At 36.4% G+C, this 18,008-nt stretch overlaps 1 protein-coding gene across 2 annotated transcripts in view; it reads left to right on the forward strand.

Moving 5' to 3' along the window:
- The window catches only part of cacna1fb (calcium channel, voltage-dependent, L type, alpha 1F subunit), a 76,139-nt gene that overhangs the window by 56,436 nt on the left and 1,695 nt on the right, over positions 1–18,008 (forward strand). Inside the window, exons 34-47 of one of the 2 annotated variants that reach the window (NM_001324496.1) lie at positions 920–1,011; positions 1,144–1,303; positions 2,022–2,149; positions 2,226–2,322; positions 2,410–2,512; positions 2,781–2,882; positions 3,339–3,466; positions 6,906–7,025; positions 8,431–8,687; positions 8,772–8,795; positions 8,880–9,002; positions 10,801–10,958; positions 11,049–11,161; positions 14,965–15,312. In NM_001324496.1, coding sequence (NP_001311425.1) covers positions 920–1,011; positions 1,144–1,303; positions 2,022–2,149; positions 2,226–2,322; positions 2,410–2,512; positions 2,781–2,882; positions 3,339–3,466; positions 6,906–7,025; positions 8,431–8,687; positions 8,772–8,795; positions 8,880–9,002; positions 10,801–10,958; positions 11,049–11,161; positions 14,965–15,312 — 1,953 coding nt within the window. Of the gene's footprint in view, positions 1–919; positions 1,012–1,143; positions 1,304–2,021; positions 2,150–2,225; positions 2,323–2,409; positions 2,513–2,780; positions 2,883–3,338; positions 3,467–6,896; positions 7,026–8,430; positions 8,688–8,771; positions 8,796–8,879; positions 9,003–10,800; positions 10,959–11,048; positions 11,162–14,964; positions 15,313–18,008 lie in introns of both variants that reach the window. The other variant, XM_021478267.3, reaches the window with a different exon arrangement.

Here is an 18,008-nt window from a genome sequence, read left to right on the forward strand (position 1 = left end):
TAGTAGATTTAACAGGTGTAAGTTTGAGTAAAATGTTAATATGTGTTTTATTCTATTATATGATTATATTGCCTTGTCACTTAGAAAATTGTTTTTCAGAAAACGTCAACTGGTCAAAATAAAATAAAAGGATTTTATTTGTTGACTTTTGTCTAAAAATAAATAAAAAGGCCCCTTTTAGGGTATTGTATTTAGTACAATAAAAGCAATATAATGTTTTATTAATATCACATGAGTAGCAGTGTGATGTGGCTGTATATCGGCTCTGGTGGCAGGCGTGCATTTGGACAAGGCCGCAGGCCGAGTGCCTTAGTGCCCCAACAGTGACGATATACAGCCACATCGCACTGCGACGAGAGTGATATTGCATTTATACAACAGCTCAATGGCATAATCGTGTATATAAAAAATATCAAACACGAGAGTCTAAAAACCCTTTTGTATGAGGAACTATTTACTCAACCATTTCTTCACATCTGCAGACATCAGCTAAAACCGTTGCTCATTCACAAGCGTCACTTCAGAGCTAATATTTGAATGATTCTCTAACGTAATGTCCGAAGTGATTACAAGTTTTGCTGAGATTTTAAGATTATAAGGCTGAACGGCATGAAATGCCATCAGTCTACAGAGATTTCCCAGTATTTCTCTGTTGCAATCAGGAGATCACAATATTAGTATGGTAAAATACAGCACTACAACATTCAAAAGTGAGAGATTGACTTAGAAAGTCATTTACCTGTTTAATAGAAAGCCAAAAGCACTAGAAAAGCACAAAAAAAGCCTCAAAAGTACATTATGTTGTACAACAGCAGCATTACTTGTCAAACTGTAGAGTGTCCTCTGCTTGTCGCTGTATGTGGGCGGAGTACTATCAGAACAAAAAATAAATGAACAATGCGATTTCTCTTTTTGTCAGACATTTGGCAAGATCGCCATGCAAGACCATACGCAAATCAACAGGAACAACAATTTTCAGACCTTCCCACAGGCTGTGCTGCTGCTTTTCAGGTGAGAAAGTGTGTTTTCTGTACAACACAGTGTTGCCATGAAATGAATGAGCTCATATCTTCAATGCAAGTGGTTTGGGATAAAGCTGTCTGTCAAATGCATAAATGTAATGTCTGCACTCTTTCTCTTCAGGTGTGCTACAGGTGAAGCATGGCAGGAGATCATGTTGGCCAGTCTACCAGGAAAGCGCTGTGACGCAGAGTCAGATTTCGAGCCTGGTGAAGAATTTTCCTGTGGCAGCAACATTGCTATTGTCTACTTCATCAGTTTCTTTATGCTCTGCGCCTTCCTGGTAATTATTGTTGTTTAATTTGGTTTTTCCCTTTTAACTTTTGTCATTAATTTACTATCCAGCTGCAAAATGTCCAATCTTTTATTGCAAATTTATGTGTTTAAGCATACATTTTATGAAAAAATTTATTTTTGGTTAAAGATTACATGACTCATTTTGGTTTTTACATTCATTTAAATTTGCAAATGTTAATACAAAATCTGTTTTTGTGACTCCAAAATATATCATTCAGTGTAACATATAGTAATGTAAAAAATGGATCACCATACTTAATCTGTCCAGTACTTTTTAAAATATGCTAAATAATAAATGCTCATGCTTAATTGAATTTAAAATTTAAGTTAAGTCATCAAATGAGTCTTGTTCTAAATATGCCTGACAAGATTTTTTGGCTGTCATTGCACTGAATGACAAATCATGGGGGAATTTTTATCCATTTCTTCCTGGCAGATAAGAAAAAATCATAGAAAAAATTACAGCTAGTAAGTGCTGTGCAGGTAAACCTCACTTCTCTGACCTCTAGAGGTGGTCTAGCGACAGATGCTGGAGGCCATGGTCTTTAGCCTCCTTGTTAGAGCAACTGACTCTTATGCGGAAGGTCGTTGGTTCTATCCCAGCTCGGAGCAGGTTGGGTGGTGTAGGACCAGGATGTTTACACAGGCCATGATGTTACTATAATTTGCATGGTTACCTGCAAATGTTTGTTGTGCCTTCTCAGATTATTAATCTGTTTGTCGCCGTCATTATGGATAATTTCGACTACCTGACTCGTGATTGGTCAATTCTTGGCCCACATCACCTGGATGAGTTTAAAAGAATCTGGTCAGAGTACGACCCAGAAGCCAAGTAAGACTATCAGTTTCTCTTAAACTTTTTAATCTATTTAAACCAGAAGCGTCTTCAAATGTGTGTTGTTTACCAGGGGTCGTATTAAGCACTTGGATGTAGTGGCTTTGCTCAGGAGGATCCAGCCACCGCTTGGATTTGGGAAGCTCTGTCCTCATCGTGTGGCCTGCAAGGTACAGACACGCATACACAGAGTCATTTGCTATGATTTCTCTTTCTATTTTTTCCTCTCTTACTTTGCTTCTGTCTGCTGTTGGCAGAGGCTGGTGGCCATGAACATGCCCCTGAACGCTGACGGTACGGTGACCTTCAACGCCACCCTGTTCGCCCTGGTCAGAACTGCCCTGAAAATAAAAACTGATGGTCTGTTTGGGCAAACACACACTCACATGCTGCATATTCATGCACATCACCACCGTTTTAGCTAGAGATGATTCAAATGAAAATGTGCTTTGCATATAAATTATTCAAAACAAACTAAAATGTGACCATAGAATATTACTAGGTTGTAAAAGCTTTTCAAATAGTGACAGGTTAATAACACAATTTGCATTTACACCAAACCAAGGTTGACTTGGTCTTGCAGTAGGTACCTGTGAAATCTGATGTGGCTGTAATGTGTTTTTTTTAGGGAACCCGGATCAAGAGAACGAAGAGTTGAGAATTATTATTAAAAAGATCTGGAAGAGAACAAAACCTAAAGTGCTGGATGAGGTTATTCCTCCCCCTGCTGGTGAGTTTTTTTTTTCTGGATTCTGTTTACTGTAGGTACTCACAGAAACCCTCTTTCTATAAAAAAAAAGATAGAGAGAGTTTTAAACATAAATCATTGAGCATGAATCATTTGACGGCATATTCAATGTAAAGATCATAGTGTAGCTTCAAAATACTAGTTAAATGTCTTTTCTGTATCCTGTAAATGTTGCCATTTTCTTCAAACCTCTGCAGGATATTTTTCTTCATATGAAATGGAATACAATTTTGTGTAGTGGGTGTCTTGTTTATAACTGAAAGACAGTTTGTTATCTTGTGCTTGTGAACATATTTACTTAGAATTGATATATATATATATTTAAAAAAATAAGTGTAGTACTAATTTAGTAAAGCATTACTTAGTATTAATTCCATTTAAAAGTTAATTCTCAGAAAACACATCAAAATTGGTTTCATTTGCATCATTCTGTTACAGAGGAGGAAGTGACAGTGGGTAAATTCTACGCTACGTTCCTGATCCAGGACTATTTCAGGAAGTTCCGGAAAAGGAAGGAGAAAGTGGGTCTTGAAGAAGAAGGGAATGGAAACCCTACTGCTCTACAGGTAGATTTCTATCCCAGTTTCTGCACTCAATTCCTGCAGGGTCATTTCAATTACATCTGGACACAGTAATACCACTGCACACATTTTAAGTCCAACACTTGCACTGATTAAACACAAAGTCAAACCAGTTCTTCATCAAGTAATGGGCTCATGCATATCCCACGCTGAGAGATGATCTGCTGGAGCAGACAAAAGTTTCTGCTGTAGAGCTGTGATCTTGGCAGTCTTTATGCCCACTATCACCTTACACTCTCTCTGATTATTATTCTCTGTGGGAGAGCTGTCACTGATAGGTTGAGGTTACATGTGTGGGTTTGTATCCATGCTGCATTCATTTCATCATTCTTACAGTCAGACCCGGCCACAAGGACTTTTTTTTGTCTAAAACATCTAATCCGTCATTTCCAGTGAAATCCATGGAAACAGCACTATTACTATTTCTCTTGTTGCTCTACATGACTTTACAGTAAATGATCAATTCTTAGGTTTAAAACCTCAGCTTATTTACAAAATCAAGGACTTACATCAGTTTAATGGTGAGGTTATATGTGTAGACTTATAAAATGTGTTTAATGTGCTCCCCATTGTGTTGGATTGTCAATGCAACCCTCTTCAACTAACCTTTCAACACTGATAGCAACACCGCAGGTGAAATGCCAGCACAGGCTTCCAGTATCCGTAGTTTTAGGTGCTGCACATCTTGCATCTTCGCACCATAGACAACAAAGATAGTGGGGCCATTCTTCATCAATGGAAATCTCAAGGCCACTGTATATTTGAAATTGCTACATGATGTGTTTCCCTCTTTATGCACTGAAGCTGGCATGTTCCCTGAGTTTTTCCAGCAAGATGGTGCACCACCACATTATGGGTGTCAGGTCCGAGCATTCCTAGATGAACTGAAAATGTTTCCTGAAAAGTGGATTGGTCTTCGTGGGCCAGTTGAATGGCCCCCAAGGTCTCCCTATCTGACCCCCTTCTACTTTTATCTTTGGGGTCATCTGAAGGCAATTTTCTATGGTGTGAAGAATGAAGATGCAAGATGTGCAGCACCTGAAACTACGGATACTTGAAGCCTGTGCTGGCATTTCTCCTGCACATTTCTCCCACACTATCAGTGTGTGAAGCAGGCCCGTGCATAGACCGTCCAAAGGGCATGTGCAGGATAAATTTTTGGAAGAGCGGGGGGGAGGGGGTGGGGGAATTGGTGCAGATCTGCAGAGTGGATGCGCGCGTACTGAAGAGCGGTGTTATCGCGCGCGTACTGATCAGCTGTGTTGTCGCGCGCCTACTGAAGGGCGGGACCGAAGGTGTGCCGCGTCGCGGGGGCACTTTTGATCATTTTGGAAGCGCACTTTCTATCCAAGACTAAAAAGGGCACGTGCACTGCACAGGTTGGGCCCTATGTGTGCACGTGCCTGGTGTGAAGAGTGGGAGAGGAGGGTTGCAATGACAATCCAACACAATGGGCAGCACATTGAACACATTTTATAAGTGGTCAGAAATAAATAACTCATGAAAGAATAAAGTTAAGTTAAAACCAAGCACATCATTGTTTTTCTTTTGAAATTCCCAATAAGTTTGATTTGTCAAATGACCCTCTTCGCATTAAAAAAACAAAAGTTGGATACCAGATGGTCGACTTCAAAATGGCCACCATGTTCACCACCCGACTTGAAAAGTTTGCCCCCTTATATTTACTAATGTGCCACAAACAGGACGTTAATATCACCAACCATTCCCATTTTATTAAGGTGTGTTCATATAAATGGCCCACCCCGTAGAATGACGATAAATTGATCCAGCTCTGAATACGATATAGCAAAGTGCAGAATATAAAGACAGTTTGTGGTGGATTGTTAAGAACCACTGCTGTATCCTAATTTATGCTGGTTTAAATTTTCTCCAAATTATTTTTATTTTTTATTATTATTATTTATTTATTTTTTTTGGTAAAAATGCCTAAAGCTTTGACATACTACTTGTCTCTGATCAGGATGAATTTATTTCAGTGGACACCATTTATCCTCTTTCTTTTTTTTTAAAGAGAGGAGTACAAGCATCACTGAATGAAGATTCCTTTTTGTATTATTTTGTGTTCTTTTTTTCACAATGGATTATTTAGTACACACCAGACAAATTTTTTAGTATCGTAAATAGGAAAACTGCATAGGAATTTATTTTACTCAGTGGACAAAGACAAGTAGAATAAAAGCAGCACATATTTCATCCTGAAAAAAGCACTATTGCTCACAATCCAGGTGGGACAAAAACCAACAATCGTCTGGTCTAAGCTACACTGCAAAAATGCTTTTCTTACTTTTTTTTTTTCTAGTTTCTTGTCCAAATAGCTAACAATTCCTAAATCAAGAAGCATTTTCTAGACAAGCAAAAAATATTGTCTTGTTTTAAGAAATAATATGCTGCAATGAAGTTTTTCCTTAAAAGAACCTAAATAATTTGCCATGAGGGTAAGCAAAATAATCCTGTTTTTCATTTTGACATTTTTTTGCTCACCCCATTGGTAGATTATTTTGCTTGTTTTAAGTAAAAACTCATTTTTTGACATATTATAATACTTTTTGTTTGTAACAACTTACAACTTATGCAGTGCTGTCTTAGAGGTAATTTTAAGTGAAGTTTATTTATAAACAAATTTCGAGAGGAGCACGTGCTTATGAATGACCGCGGCTGGTCCTGCATTTGCTAATGCATGATTCACCAATCAGATGATTCCTAAATCACAATAAATAACCAGAGCATCTTACCTTAGACATCTTTGTCTTGAGGAATCACCCTTCCAACCCCTACTCCTCCCCTTTTCCTTGATAGGGCGGCACGGCGGCCCAGTGGTTAACCCTGTTGCGTCACATCAAGAATATCACTGGTTCAAGTCTTTACCTGGCCAGTTAACATTTCTGTGTGGAGGTTACATCTTCTCCCCGTGCATGCATTGGTTTCCCTTGGGTTCTCCGGTTTCCTCCTACAGACCAAAGTCGTGCGTCTTAAATAAATTGACCAAAACCAAATCGGCACCATAGATAAGCTTTTAATCAGGAGTATATCTATTCATAGCAATTCCTATATGCCATTCACCATAAAAAACCAGGGGAGTTCTCGAGACCTACCTTAGCTCAAACTCCCCTCTCGCCCTGCAAACGGGAGGAAGCCCCGGGCTCGAGGATCTTATAAGCTCAGAGTTCTCTCTCGGGACAGCATGCCAAACATGCTTTATAATCAATCATCAGCTAAGTGTGAACTCCTGAAACTAAATAAGACTTCATCCATTTAACTGCTAGGCCACCATTTATAATATTTTTTCTCTTATAAAATTTTTTCTGGAAACTAAAACCTAATTGCATTTATTTTGTAATTCAGCTGTATGGTGAGCTGCATATATACTGTGATTCCTCTCTCTTTCCGCGTGCATCTGTGTCAGGCGGGGCTGCGAACTCTGCAGGAACTGGGGCCAGAAATGAGACTGGCCATGAACGAAGATCTGGAGGAGGAAGAGGAGGGTCTGGACGAGGAGCAAGAGGAGGATGATGCTCATTATAAGGTGCCCATCACATCAGGATTTTGTTATGTAAAGCACAAGAATTAATTAGTGTGGTTATGTTTTTAAAGAAGTATTTCATAACCAAATAATCAGAGACAGGAGAATTAGGCCATCATTCAGAGTAATGAGGAACTTCTTAGTCTATAGAGAACGAAGGTCATTTCAGTACCAGATTTAGTCTCACAGTAACATACAGTATCAGGTAATAAATAGAGCTTCTGGCTGAGGATGTTTAGTGTTTGTGATGTGGCTTAGTCAAGTAAAGTAATTTATGAGACAAAGCCTAATTTTTGCGTCACAGCTGTCAGTTTGTATCCATTCATTCATTCATTTTCTTGTCGGCTTAGTCCCTTTATTAATCCGGGGTCACCACAGCGGAATGAACCACCAACTTATCCAGCAAGTTTTTTTACGCAGTGAATGCCTTTCCAGCCACAACCCATCTCTGGGAAGCATCCACACACACATTCACACACACACTCATACTCTACGGACCTACCCAATTCACCTGTACTTTGGACTGTGGGGGAAAACGGAGCACCCGGAGGAAACCCACGCGAAGGCAGGGAGAACATGCAAACTTCACACAGAAACGCCAACTGAGCCGAGGTTCGAACCAGCGACCCAGCGACCTTCTTGCTGTGAGGCGACAGCACTACCTACTGCGCCACTGCCTCGCCCAGTTTGTATCCATAATGACCATAAACAAAAATGTAAAAGAACTGTAAAACCTGTTTTTGGCCATTCAATTACATGTCAAAAGTCCAGACTTTTGCAGATTTTTGAAAATGGTACCAATCTCAAATACTTGGCATTCATTTGCATATCATGTGTTCATTATATAGGCGTACTGTATGGAGGTATGCTTGAGATTTTGCATGAAATTTGCAGGATTTTTTGCTTCTTTGTTGATTAATGCCATCATTGCCAACCACTGAATTGGCATAAAAGTACAAAGTATTAGTTATAGTATTGCAGATCATCATGAAAACATAGTTATGCGTATGTACATCTTTTCAAATACACAAAGAAAGCACTTATGTTTTTAATTCATCCTTGCCATATAATTGTTCCTGTAGCCACACAAAAGTCTACAACCCGGGTGGGACTTGAACCCACAATCCCCAGATCCGAAGGCTGATGCCTTATCTATTAGACCACTGGACCTATTTTATTGACAAACCCTGTTTCAGTATAACTTAATCAAATGTCATTTAATATGCACATTGGCTGCTCAGGAAACAATATTTGGCTTATTACAAAATAATAAGTGATACTATCCACAAACAGTAATGTAAATCTAAATATGGAATATTTAGTTGTTGCATTATGTATACAAATTTTATTTGAATAAAAAATTTATGACACTTTTTTTTCTCTCTCTATCACTTTGCTGTTCTTTTAGAATGAAAATGGCTACGCGCACACTGAGCCCTTAAGCAGAAGCCGGCGCTCCTCTTTGGCCACTACTCCCATCGGTGCCCCTGTCCCTGTCCCAGGAGATGGCATCCTGAATGGGGGACTGGGACGTAGGAGCTCTCTTGCAAAAACACCAAATGGGAACGGAGCTCTGGAGAACGAGAACTTCAGGAGAAGAGACAGCATGCGCTCCTCTATTCATTACCAACACAAGAATGGTGTGATTGACCAACTGCCCAAGAGGTAGATACATCTTTTTTGTACATTTTCTTTTTATTTTAAATATTAGTAATGTATTTTTAATATGTTTGTTTGTTTGTTCAACAGACCATCATACTACAAATACCCAAGGTAAGCATTCAGCACAGCACAGCATCACCCAGCTCTCTCTGTTCCTGTCTCCTGCTGACTGCCGCTTTCCTCTTTTCCCCTCAGGAGAGACTCCAGGGACAGATTCTCCTCTCCTCTTTCTCGGAGAGAGGAAGGTGGTGAGTACCCTGGAGAGCAGCGCTTCTATGGAAAAGACGAGGACAGCGAGAGTGTCATCTCGAGAGAAAGGTACCCCAAAAAACCTCACTTGTGCATAAATTAATGAACTCAATATTTCATTTAAAGGGGTCCTACTATACTTTTTACATTAACCAAATAAAACCATATAAAAGGTGTTTAAATGACAGGACTTTAAGAGACATGTTTTGCAGATTTTTTTGTTTGTTGTTGTCAGTAATAAAAACCATGAGCTGCAAAGGTACAGCACACTTGTAGAAAAGGGGAGGTTTGCTGTTCATTTTAATATACCTAGCAAAAATGCCTAGTAGGACCCTGTTAACTCTTAAAAACATGAATTTGTCACCAGTCTTTATTATATAACTGTCTTTAGAGACCTTGATCAATAAATCAAACACAGATGGATCTCTCTATGTACTGTAATAGCATAAAACTCTAATAATAATTAAATAACAATCACAAAAGAAAAAAAAGAGGATTTCATTTCCTGTAGGAACTTTAAATAGTTTGATCCAAGTTACTGATTTTACCATGACTGTGTTCTTCTGCTATACATGCAGCATCTTGATGAATTCACTGAAACTTGAAATTTTGAACACTGAGAGCTTCACTTGATCCTCCAACAAGTGACAGTGACATTTATTTGTTACTCTGGAAAGACAAATCCAATCTTAAGTTGCACATGTATATTTTTGGCAATTGCCAAACAAATCTTGTACTGTATGAGTCAAGAATCATTCGAATATTAACTAAATATCATGTTCCATTAATATATTTAATTTCTAATATAATATTTGATTCGAATATATTTGATTGGTGATGTGCATTGCTAAGAACTTAATTTGGACAACTTTAAAAACGATTTTCTTAATATTTAATTGTAATTTAACCCTAAGATTAAAGATTTGTCATGTAGTTGTATCATGGCCTGATATTGTCGTACCCTAACAAACAGACAAACCATGCATCAGTGGGAAAGCTTATTTATACAGCTTTTAGATGATATATAAATGTCAAATAAAAAAATAAAAGATCCTTATGATTTTGTGGTCCAGAGTCTCATATTTGATTGTGCACCATCATTAAAGCCTATAGTAATTAATGCCTATGGTAATTATGCCATAAATGTCACACCATTACACTTTTTTTAATGTATGTTTAAATTGTTTCATTATGTTTGAATGATTTTGTGTATGTTCAGGGTATCCGTGGGGTCTTAAAAAGTCTTAAAATTTCTTAAATCTCAAAATCTACAGTTTAGGCCTTAAAAAGTCTAAGAATTACTGAAATGTTGTGTTGTAGATCTTAAATCTTTTATTAACTGGTCTTAATTTTTCTTTGTTCATGTATTGCAACCCAATCTGGCCATTAACACCCATACAATCATCAATCATCATCTATCTCAATAAATTTTTACTTTTAAACTTTTATCTAAAAATAGCATTTAATTACTTTCCATACAGTAACATTTGCTTAAAAGTTTTCCATTTATTTATTGTGGAGGATACTGACCTGAACCATATTTTTTTTAATTAATTTATTATTATTGTGGACTGAAGTAGCTGACAGTTATGTTTTGTTCTATTCTTGGTAAGGGTTATAGGGTTTGTAAATGGATATATTTTAAAAATAATTAAAAAAATATTAAAACTAAATTATTATTATCATTGTATCCTTAAATGTATTCCATTTGAATCATTTTTTGATAACGGGTAATTCGAAAAAAATCCTTAGCAAGGTCTTAAAAAGTCTTACATTTAATTTGGTGAAACTTGCAGAAACCCGATGATAAAGGATTTAAAGCATATGACGAAAACACAATATCCATATTAAAAATGTTTTCCATCAGGCATGGTTATCCAGAGGACAGCACAATTTTCCAAGGACATAGAGACATGTATGATGGACACTCTATGAGACACCCTGTCTATGGAAATCATTATGGAAACAGTTATGGAGATGGCAGAAGAACAGCACGGAGACGCCTCCTGCCAGCAACACCTACAGGTAAAATCAAGTATTGATAATTTTGCTTGTAGGCAAAGGTATAACAAGTTTTATCTTTCTGTTTCACTCCATATTTTCTTTATGTTTTAGGGAGAAAGGCTTCGTTTAACATACAGTGTTTAAGAAGGCAAGGCAGCAGCGATGATCTGCCCATTCCAGGAACCTATCATCAGAACTCGCCGCCCTGCAGAGCACGCTCACAGGTAACATCACCAAATGATATATAAAACAGTCTATGGCACACTACTTAAGAAGATTACATCTGTTTCACAAAATGCACATATGACAATGACAATTTATTTATATAGCACAATTAAAACAACCCAAGTTGACCAATGTGCTTCACAATAATTAAAAAACCATGAACAGCAAGAATAAGTCAAAGACAAAAGCAAGTTTAAAAAATTAAATACAATGAATAAGAATGATATTCAGTGTGTCAACATAGCCAGTCATTATTAGTAAAAATTAAATAATTATAGTTTTTATAATCAGACTTGATAAAAACAGTCTGCAGAAACACTTTGATTGACATTCTTCCTTAGGGCCCTATCATACACCCGGCGCAGTGTGGCGCAAGGCATAATGCAGTAGTCTTTTGGTAGTTTAAGCTTGGCGCAAGAGTCGTTTTGAGGCTTTGCGCTACGCTATTTAAAGAGCAAATGCATTAGCGTTCATTTGTGCGCACATAGGCGTTCTGGTCTAAAAAGGAAGGCGTTCTGAGGCGGACCGCTGGCGCGTTGCTATTTTGAGAAACTATAATAGATTTTTCATTAGACCAAAACTAACCCGGTCTAAACTCCGGCGCAGAGTTGCGCCTCGCTTACACACTGCTTAATACACACAAGAGAGCAATAGGCAAATATCTTTACATATGAAAAGTGTAAATATTATGGATATTTAGGATATAATAAGAATAGATATAGAATATAAATATAAAGGATTAAAATATTACAAAACATATTATTTTCTAGCCTACATAAATATGAAAAATCACTACTTTTATGCCTTCTTCATCTCGGGAGGCTTTTTTAGTTCATTCATAACAATTTGCTTTTGTATAATGTTATTATTATTAGCAGTATTATTTATAATATCCATATTTATATTTGTTTTTATTAAAAACAAGCTTAGATTTGCCCACCTGTCAGGTTTTAGACCATATGGGGCAAAGCATGTGTTTTAGTATAGAACTCAGGTTTTTGAGCACATTTTGCTATTATTATTCATTTATTCGTTTGCTGGAAATTAGAACTGAATTTAGAAATAGTTTTGAAACTAATATTTGCACTTAACAAACAAAAGTAATTATTTATAGACTAATTGATGTCTGTGCGTAAAGGTTTCCCTATCCAAGAGCGAAAGTGAAAGTAGTTCCATTATCTCTCATTTTAACGCAGTAGATGCTCTGTTTAACAGTTTTCTGTTAAAAACTGTTAATTGTTATCTGTTTGCTTGTGAAATGCTCATTTTTTTCCACTTAGACTTACTTTGCGTCCTGTAAATAGCGAATGCGCTCTTGTCGCGACGCACCTGACTCTTAAAGGGAATGGAAGATGAGACTGTAATTGGTTTATTCTTAAAACACACCTATAACTCATTAAGAAAATAAACTCAACCCTTTTAGACCATGCGCCGAAGCGCAAGGCAGATTTCCCGTCCTTAAATTAGCAAAAACGCGTCCTGACACGCCCTGAAAGCGTTTGCGCCCTGCGTTTTGCGCTTCGTGCATGGACCGTCAAAATAGAGCCGTTAGTATTTGTCATCAGAGTTAAAAAACTCTCCCTCATTAGCATAAACGGCCCTAAGTGAGAAGCAGCTGTCCGCCATTATAGTTTTTACCTGATAATGTCAGTATCTAGGAGATTATAAATGTATAATTTTAGGATGCACAAATAAACACTGTAGTCTCCATAGGCTGCCTTCTTTTCACATTTTCAGTTTTTCACAGAGAACATTTTAGTCCTGTTCTTAATTTGCCGCTATGCTGACACGCAGGCATTTGTAGCTCCGCCCTATTTTGAAAAGAGCACAATCTTATTTGAATTTAAAGAGACAGTCACCAAAAAAGCGTCATTCAAATCATGTGTATGAAAGCATTTTGGCTTCCCTGTAAAATATAATGATGAAAAAGTTGTGGTGGGACCTAAATACTTTCTTAGGTTATTAATTAAAAGTGTTTTTGCCATTGGTTTGGCATGCATTAATGCATTCAGTGTAAAGCTGCACAATCAAACAGTAAAAGATCGGGATCTCAATTCAAACCCACGCAACAAGGATATTAAATGATAGTGATTTGCATATGTTTATTAATGCCTCGAAGTGCTGCATTCGAATCTGTGTTTGATCAAGAGAGATTCAGTTTTTACGATTTTTCAGGTAGTTACCAACAATTAAATAACACAGAAGTACTGGGAGAACGGTTTATAGTTTAGATATAAACACTGATGTTTATGATAAAGATTAAAATCACAGTTTAATGGAACTTGTCGCTTGTGAATATTGTAGCAATTACATTGTGAAAACAATAGATGGCGACAAACATGTGTGAATTGTTGAATATGATTGAAAATAAATATGATATGTTGCACAAGATGTTAGATTTTTATATTTAGAAATACAATGATCAGCAACAATAGCAAAGATCATTTTTCTTATTAGATATTTTCTTTTTTTAGCTGAAAAAAAAACAGCAGTTTTTTTTATTGATTTTTATTTTTACTCAGATTACAGGTTCTACACAGTCATATTTTTGTATAAATAGAAAGCAATTGACATTTTGTCACCTTAGAATTATAAGGTTTTATCTGACATTTTTGTCAAAAATGATTTATTGACATATTCTCATTAAATGACACCTTATATGCATTATGGGATGTTTTTAATAAGTTGTTTACATTTTAGGACCTTTTATTAAAAAACAAAACAAATGCCACACACATACTGTTTGCTATGGAATGCAAAAACTTTGAAGCTCAATATCTCAAAATCATTCAGAACATAGATAGAACCTTATAATTCCATGGCTCCCTTTTGTTGTCTGATCATTGAATTCAAAACTGTAGTGTGATCTTTCTGTGATAAATGTCCTGACCAGGAACTTGGATCTTTTTTTCCATATGATGTGGGAATGTAGAAAAATACAAAAGTTTTGGAATGAGGTCTGTGTTATGTTGTCTAAAATTATTGAATATCTGTATCAGTGAATCCTTCCATTTTATTACTGAGTGATGATTCTATTCTGAACCTTACCAAGCTACAAAAAGCTGTTGGGCTAGCTGACTTAACTACTAGCCCAACATTGGCTGCCTCCACATAATTTGGACACATATTAGTGGTTGGTAAAACTTCAGGACATTATAATGTTAGAATTATCCACAACCCGAGTGAACTTGGTACAAATGAGTACATTAAACATCTGGACTAACATCAGTTACTGACAAAATCTCCATGTTTATTGCACAAAGCATTGATCAGAATCCAGAATGATTGCCTTAATTTGTATAATTGATACTTGATAGTGTGTTTTTGTTTTTTCTTTTCCGTTAACTACTATTTATTGGATACCCCAGTTTCAAGAGAGGGGTATGGGGGTGTTTGAATTGATTTATTTCATTATATTGTTTTTTTCAGCCTGTATGTCTTGTTAACAATTAATCAAAAAAAGTAGTGTGATCCGAACCATGAGATTCATGATCCGTTACACCACTAGTTGTAAAGAATTATTTGTGGAGTATTTTGAGCTGAAACTTTACATACACACTACACTACAGACATCAGAGACTTATTTTACATGTTGTGAAAAGGAGTGGAACAGGTCTCCTTTAATATCTGCGTCTCATGAAACAAAATAAGTGCTGGAAGGAGAACATTATTAACAACACTTTTACCTTTAATCCAGCACCTCAGCTTACAGTTCTGAGTACGTCTGAGTTCTCATACATCTTGTCTTTGAACTATCTATTTGATCTGTGCTTTCTGAACTCTTCTGTTCTGTCTCTCTCAGGGATACAGCAGTTATGATTCCCGTCGCAGCAGTGCTCGATCATCCACCGGTTCGACAGCGTCCTGGGCAAACACAGGTCCTCGACGGGGTCGCCTCCTCTACGCTCCTCTTATCCTGGTAGAGGAGGAGGGAGCAGCAGGAGCTGGGGGTGTCGGCATCTGGGACAAAAAACCCGGTGGCGTCGGAGTGCCTGCATCAGTTCGGCATCCTGGCTCAGGATGGTACTCAGGACCCTCTGCTGGTGGAGGGGGGCAGCCATACAGAGCCTACACCACCCTCAGAGTCCCGACACAACTCAGTCCTCATTACAGCGAGAAGAGAGGCAGCGCCGACAGCCTGGTGGAAGCGGTATGAGCAGAGAGCATCAATATTACAGAAGCATAATAGCGTATTACTAGTGAAACATTAGAGCAGCATCAGGGGACCATTACAGTGGTAGCACAGCAACTTTACAAGCACACACTGGAGATCTTCTGATTAATAAAGCAGCTCTTGGTGGAAATTATATTATGTTATGAATGTTTTATTAATTATATTATAATTATATTATAATTATATTATAATATTATATTATATTATATTATATGATGAATAATCTATATATATATATATTTATATTTATATATATATATATATATATAAATAATTTAATGTCTATATATCTAAATAATTTATTTTAAAACAACTTTAACAAGTCAGTTGGTCATTCTTACCTGCTTCAGAACCGTTCTTTTGCATCTAATATGCGGCCTGTATGCAGGAATCAGCATAACATCTGAGTTGTTGTGCCTAATGGTTTGTGCCAAAAATATTAATAATAATATTACACTTTATTTTATGTAGCTCCTTTAAAAATAGCATCTTAAATCACTTTACAAACATGTAAAAAGTACAGAAGTAAAAGATACATGCAAGGATACAGGCATGAATGACTAGACAAAATATTTAGTGTGTAAACAAGACCCAGCATGTTTCTCCCTCAACAAAGTGGAAATTCTGATGGAATTTAGGGAGTAATGTTTTGAGACTGATATGGCTAAAATCTACCACGACAATAAAAAGTCTATCAGGGTGAGTGTTTTGTAGCCCACTGTTGTCCTATATGAGTGCCTCGTTAGCTTTAGTGCTAGCGCTTGGAGGAATGTACACCCTGACTACAAATACAGTGGTGAACTCCTGTGGGAAATAAAAGGTCTGCGTTTAGCAGTCATAAACTCCACCAGTGACGGGCGGTAACTAGAGACCAGTAGAGAAGTCGTACAATATATTTTGTTGATGTAAACAGATCCCTCGCGCAAAAACACAGAATCTAGTGCCAATCTATATGGCAATGTCTGAAATTATGTTATTTAGCCATGTCTATGTTAAAACACTATACAGTGCTCAGCATATAGGAGTACACCCCCCACAAATCTCTCATTTAAGTTAATTTTTTGTAAAGAAGGCTTTACAATATTAGATTTGTGCATATACATTAGATTAGTCTGTACTGAAGCCAAATCTGAAGCTTTTCTAACAAAATAACTTACAATAATGTTTCAAAAATTAGTACAAACAAATTTATATGTTTGGGAAAATAGCAAAAATAGCAAAAATCAAGAGAAACAAAAATATCTACAATTTTGGTGAAACAGTTTGTATTTTTTTTTCGCATGAATTCGAATGTATTATCTTTCAGTTTAATAAATCAAAAAAATTAAGTTAATAAATTTTATTCAAATGCACCAATATATATTACCCATATTCACTGAGAAAATGGATAAAAAATATTAATTTAAAAATGGAGTGTACTCATATATGCTGAGCATTGTGTGTGTGTGTGTGTGTGTGTGTGTGTGTGTGTATGTATATGTATGATGTATGTGTGTGTGTATATATATATATATATATATATATATATATATATATATATATATATATATATATATATATATATATATATATATATATATATATATAGATCTTAGTATAGAAAAGTAAAAAGACATAGATAAAAACCAATGTGTGAAAACAGGCCATTTTGGGAGGGTTTAAACTCCCTAATTAATGGTTGATCGCCCCTGAAGGATGTCAAAGACTGCTATATGTGTAGGGGAGTCTGGAAAATAGTTTATATGATATATAATATGAATCTGAAACAATAATATTATTAAATGAATGTATAAGTTGACCCTCCAAATGGTTCATACTATTGCCAATGCAAGATCGCGACACGCAGGGATTCAACTGAATGAAAATAATAATTCAGTGGTCTGATAGAGGCAGATCTAGCCCACTGATAGAAAGTTTTTATGTAGGTGTATCTACATATAGCCTAAAAACGATGTCAAATTAAACTATAGTGTGTATATTAATAGACAACTTTGCTCACAGATGGAAGTTTTACAATAAACAGTAAGTCCATTTTTTAGGATCATCCTTTTTTAATGCAAAATTCTTTAAAGAAATAATATTGTGTTCAAAAATTGGGACAAAATTTGTTGTTTTTTAACCCAGACATTTAATAATAACATATTCTAGAGCAGTAATCAGAATATTGTAATACCGTGGACATGCCTAATTCCAGAATCTAATAATTATCCATAAAAACACAAAAATAAGTTAATTGGATTCAAATATATTTATTTTTTCCCAGTAATGCATGAATATTACAGAAATTGCTGAAAAAACAGTACAATTCCCACCGTCCTGATAACCATTTTCTAAAGGCCGTTTCCACTGTCAAAAGGAACCTAAAAGCGAACCATACCGATCCACTTTTTGGGTACCCTGTTGAAAGGGTACCTAACATGACAAAAGGGTACCAAAAGGCGAAGTTAGACACGCAGCTGAACGCTATTCGCTCACAGTGATACATCACTAACTTATGCACAAGTCAGAAGAATGAATAAAATGGAAGCATCATTTTTAAATACAAAGCCAAGGCATTACATCATTATAATATATACATATAATAACGATCGTCTCGATGAACAGCCACAAAGCCAAAAAGAAGAGCAGAATCTACCATGTGCCCCTTAGTTGTTTACAAGGTCGTCTAAAGG

The sequence above is a fragment of the Danio rerio genome, chromosome 8, assembly GCF_049306965.1.
Source record: "Danio rerio strain Tuebingen ecotype United States chromosome 8, GRCz12tu, whole genome shotgun sequence".
In the NCBI taxonomy this organism is placed as follows: domain Eukaryota; kingdom Metazoa; phylum Chordata; class Actinopteri; order Cypriniformes; family Danionidae; genus Danio; species Danio rerio.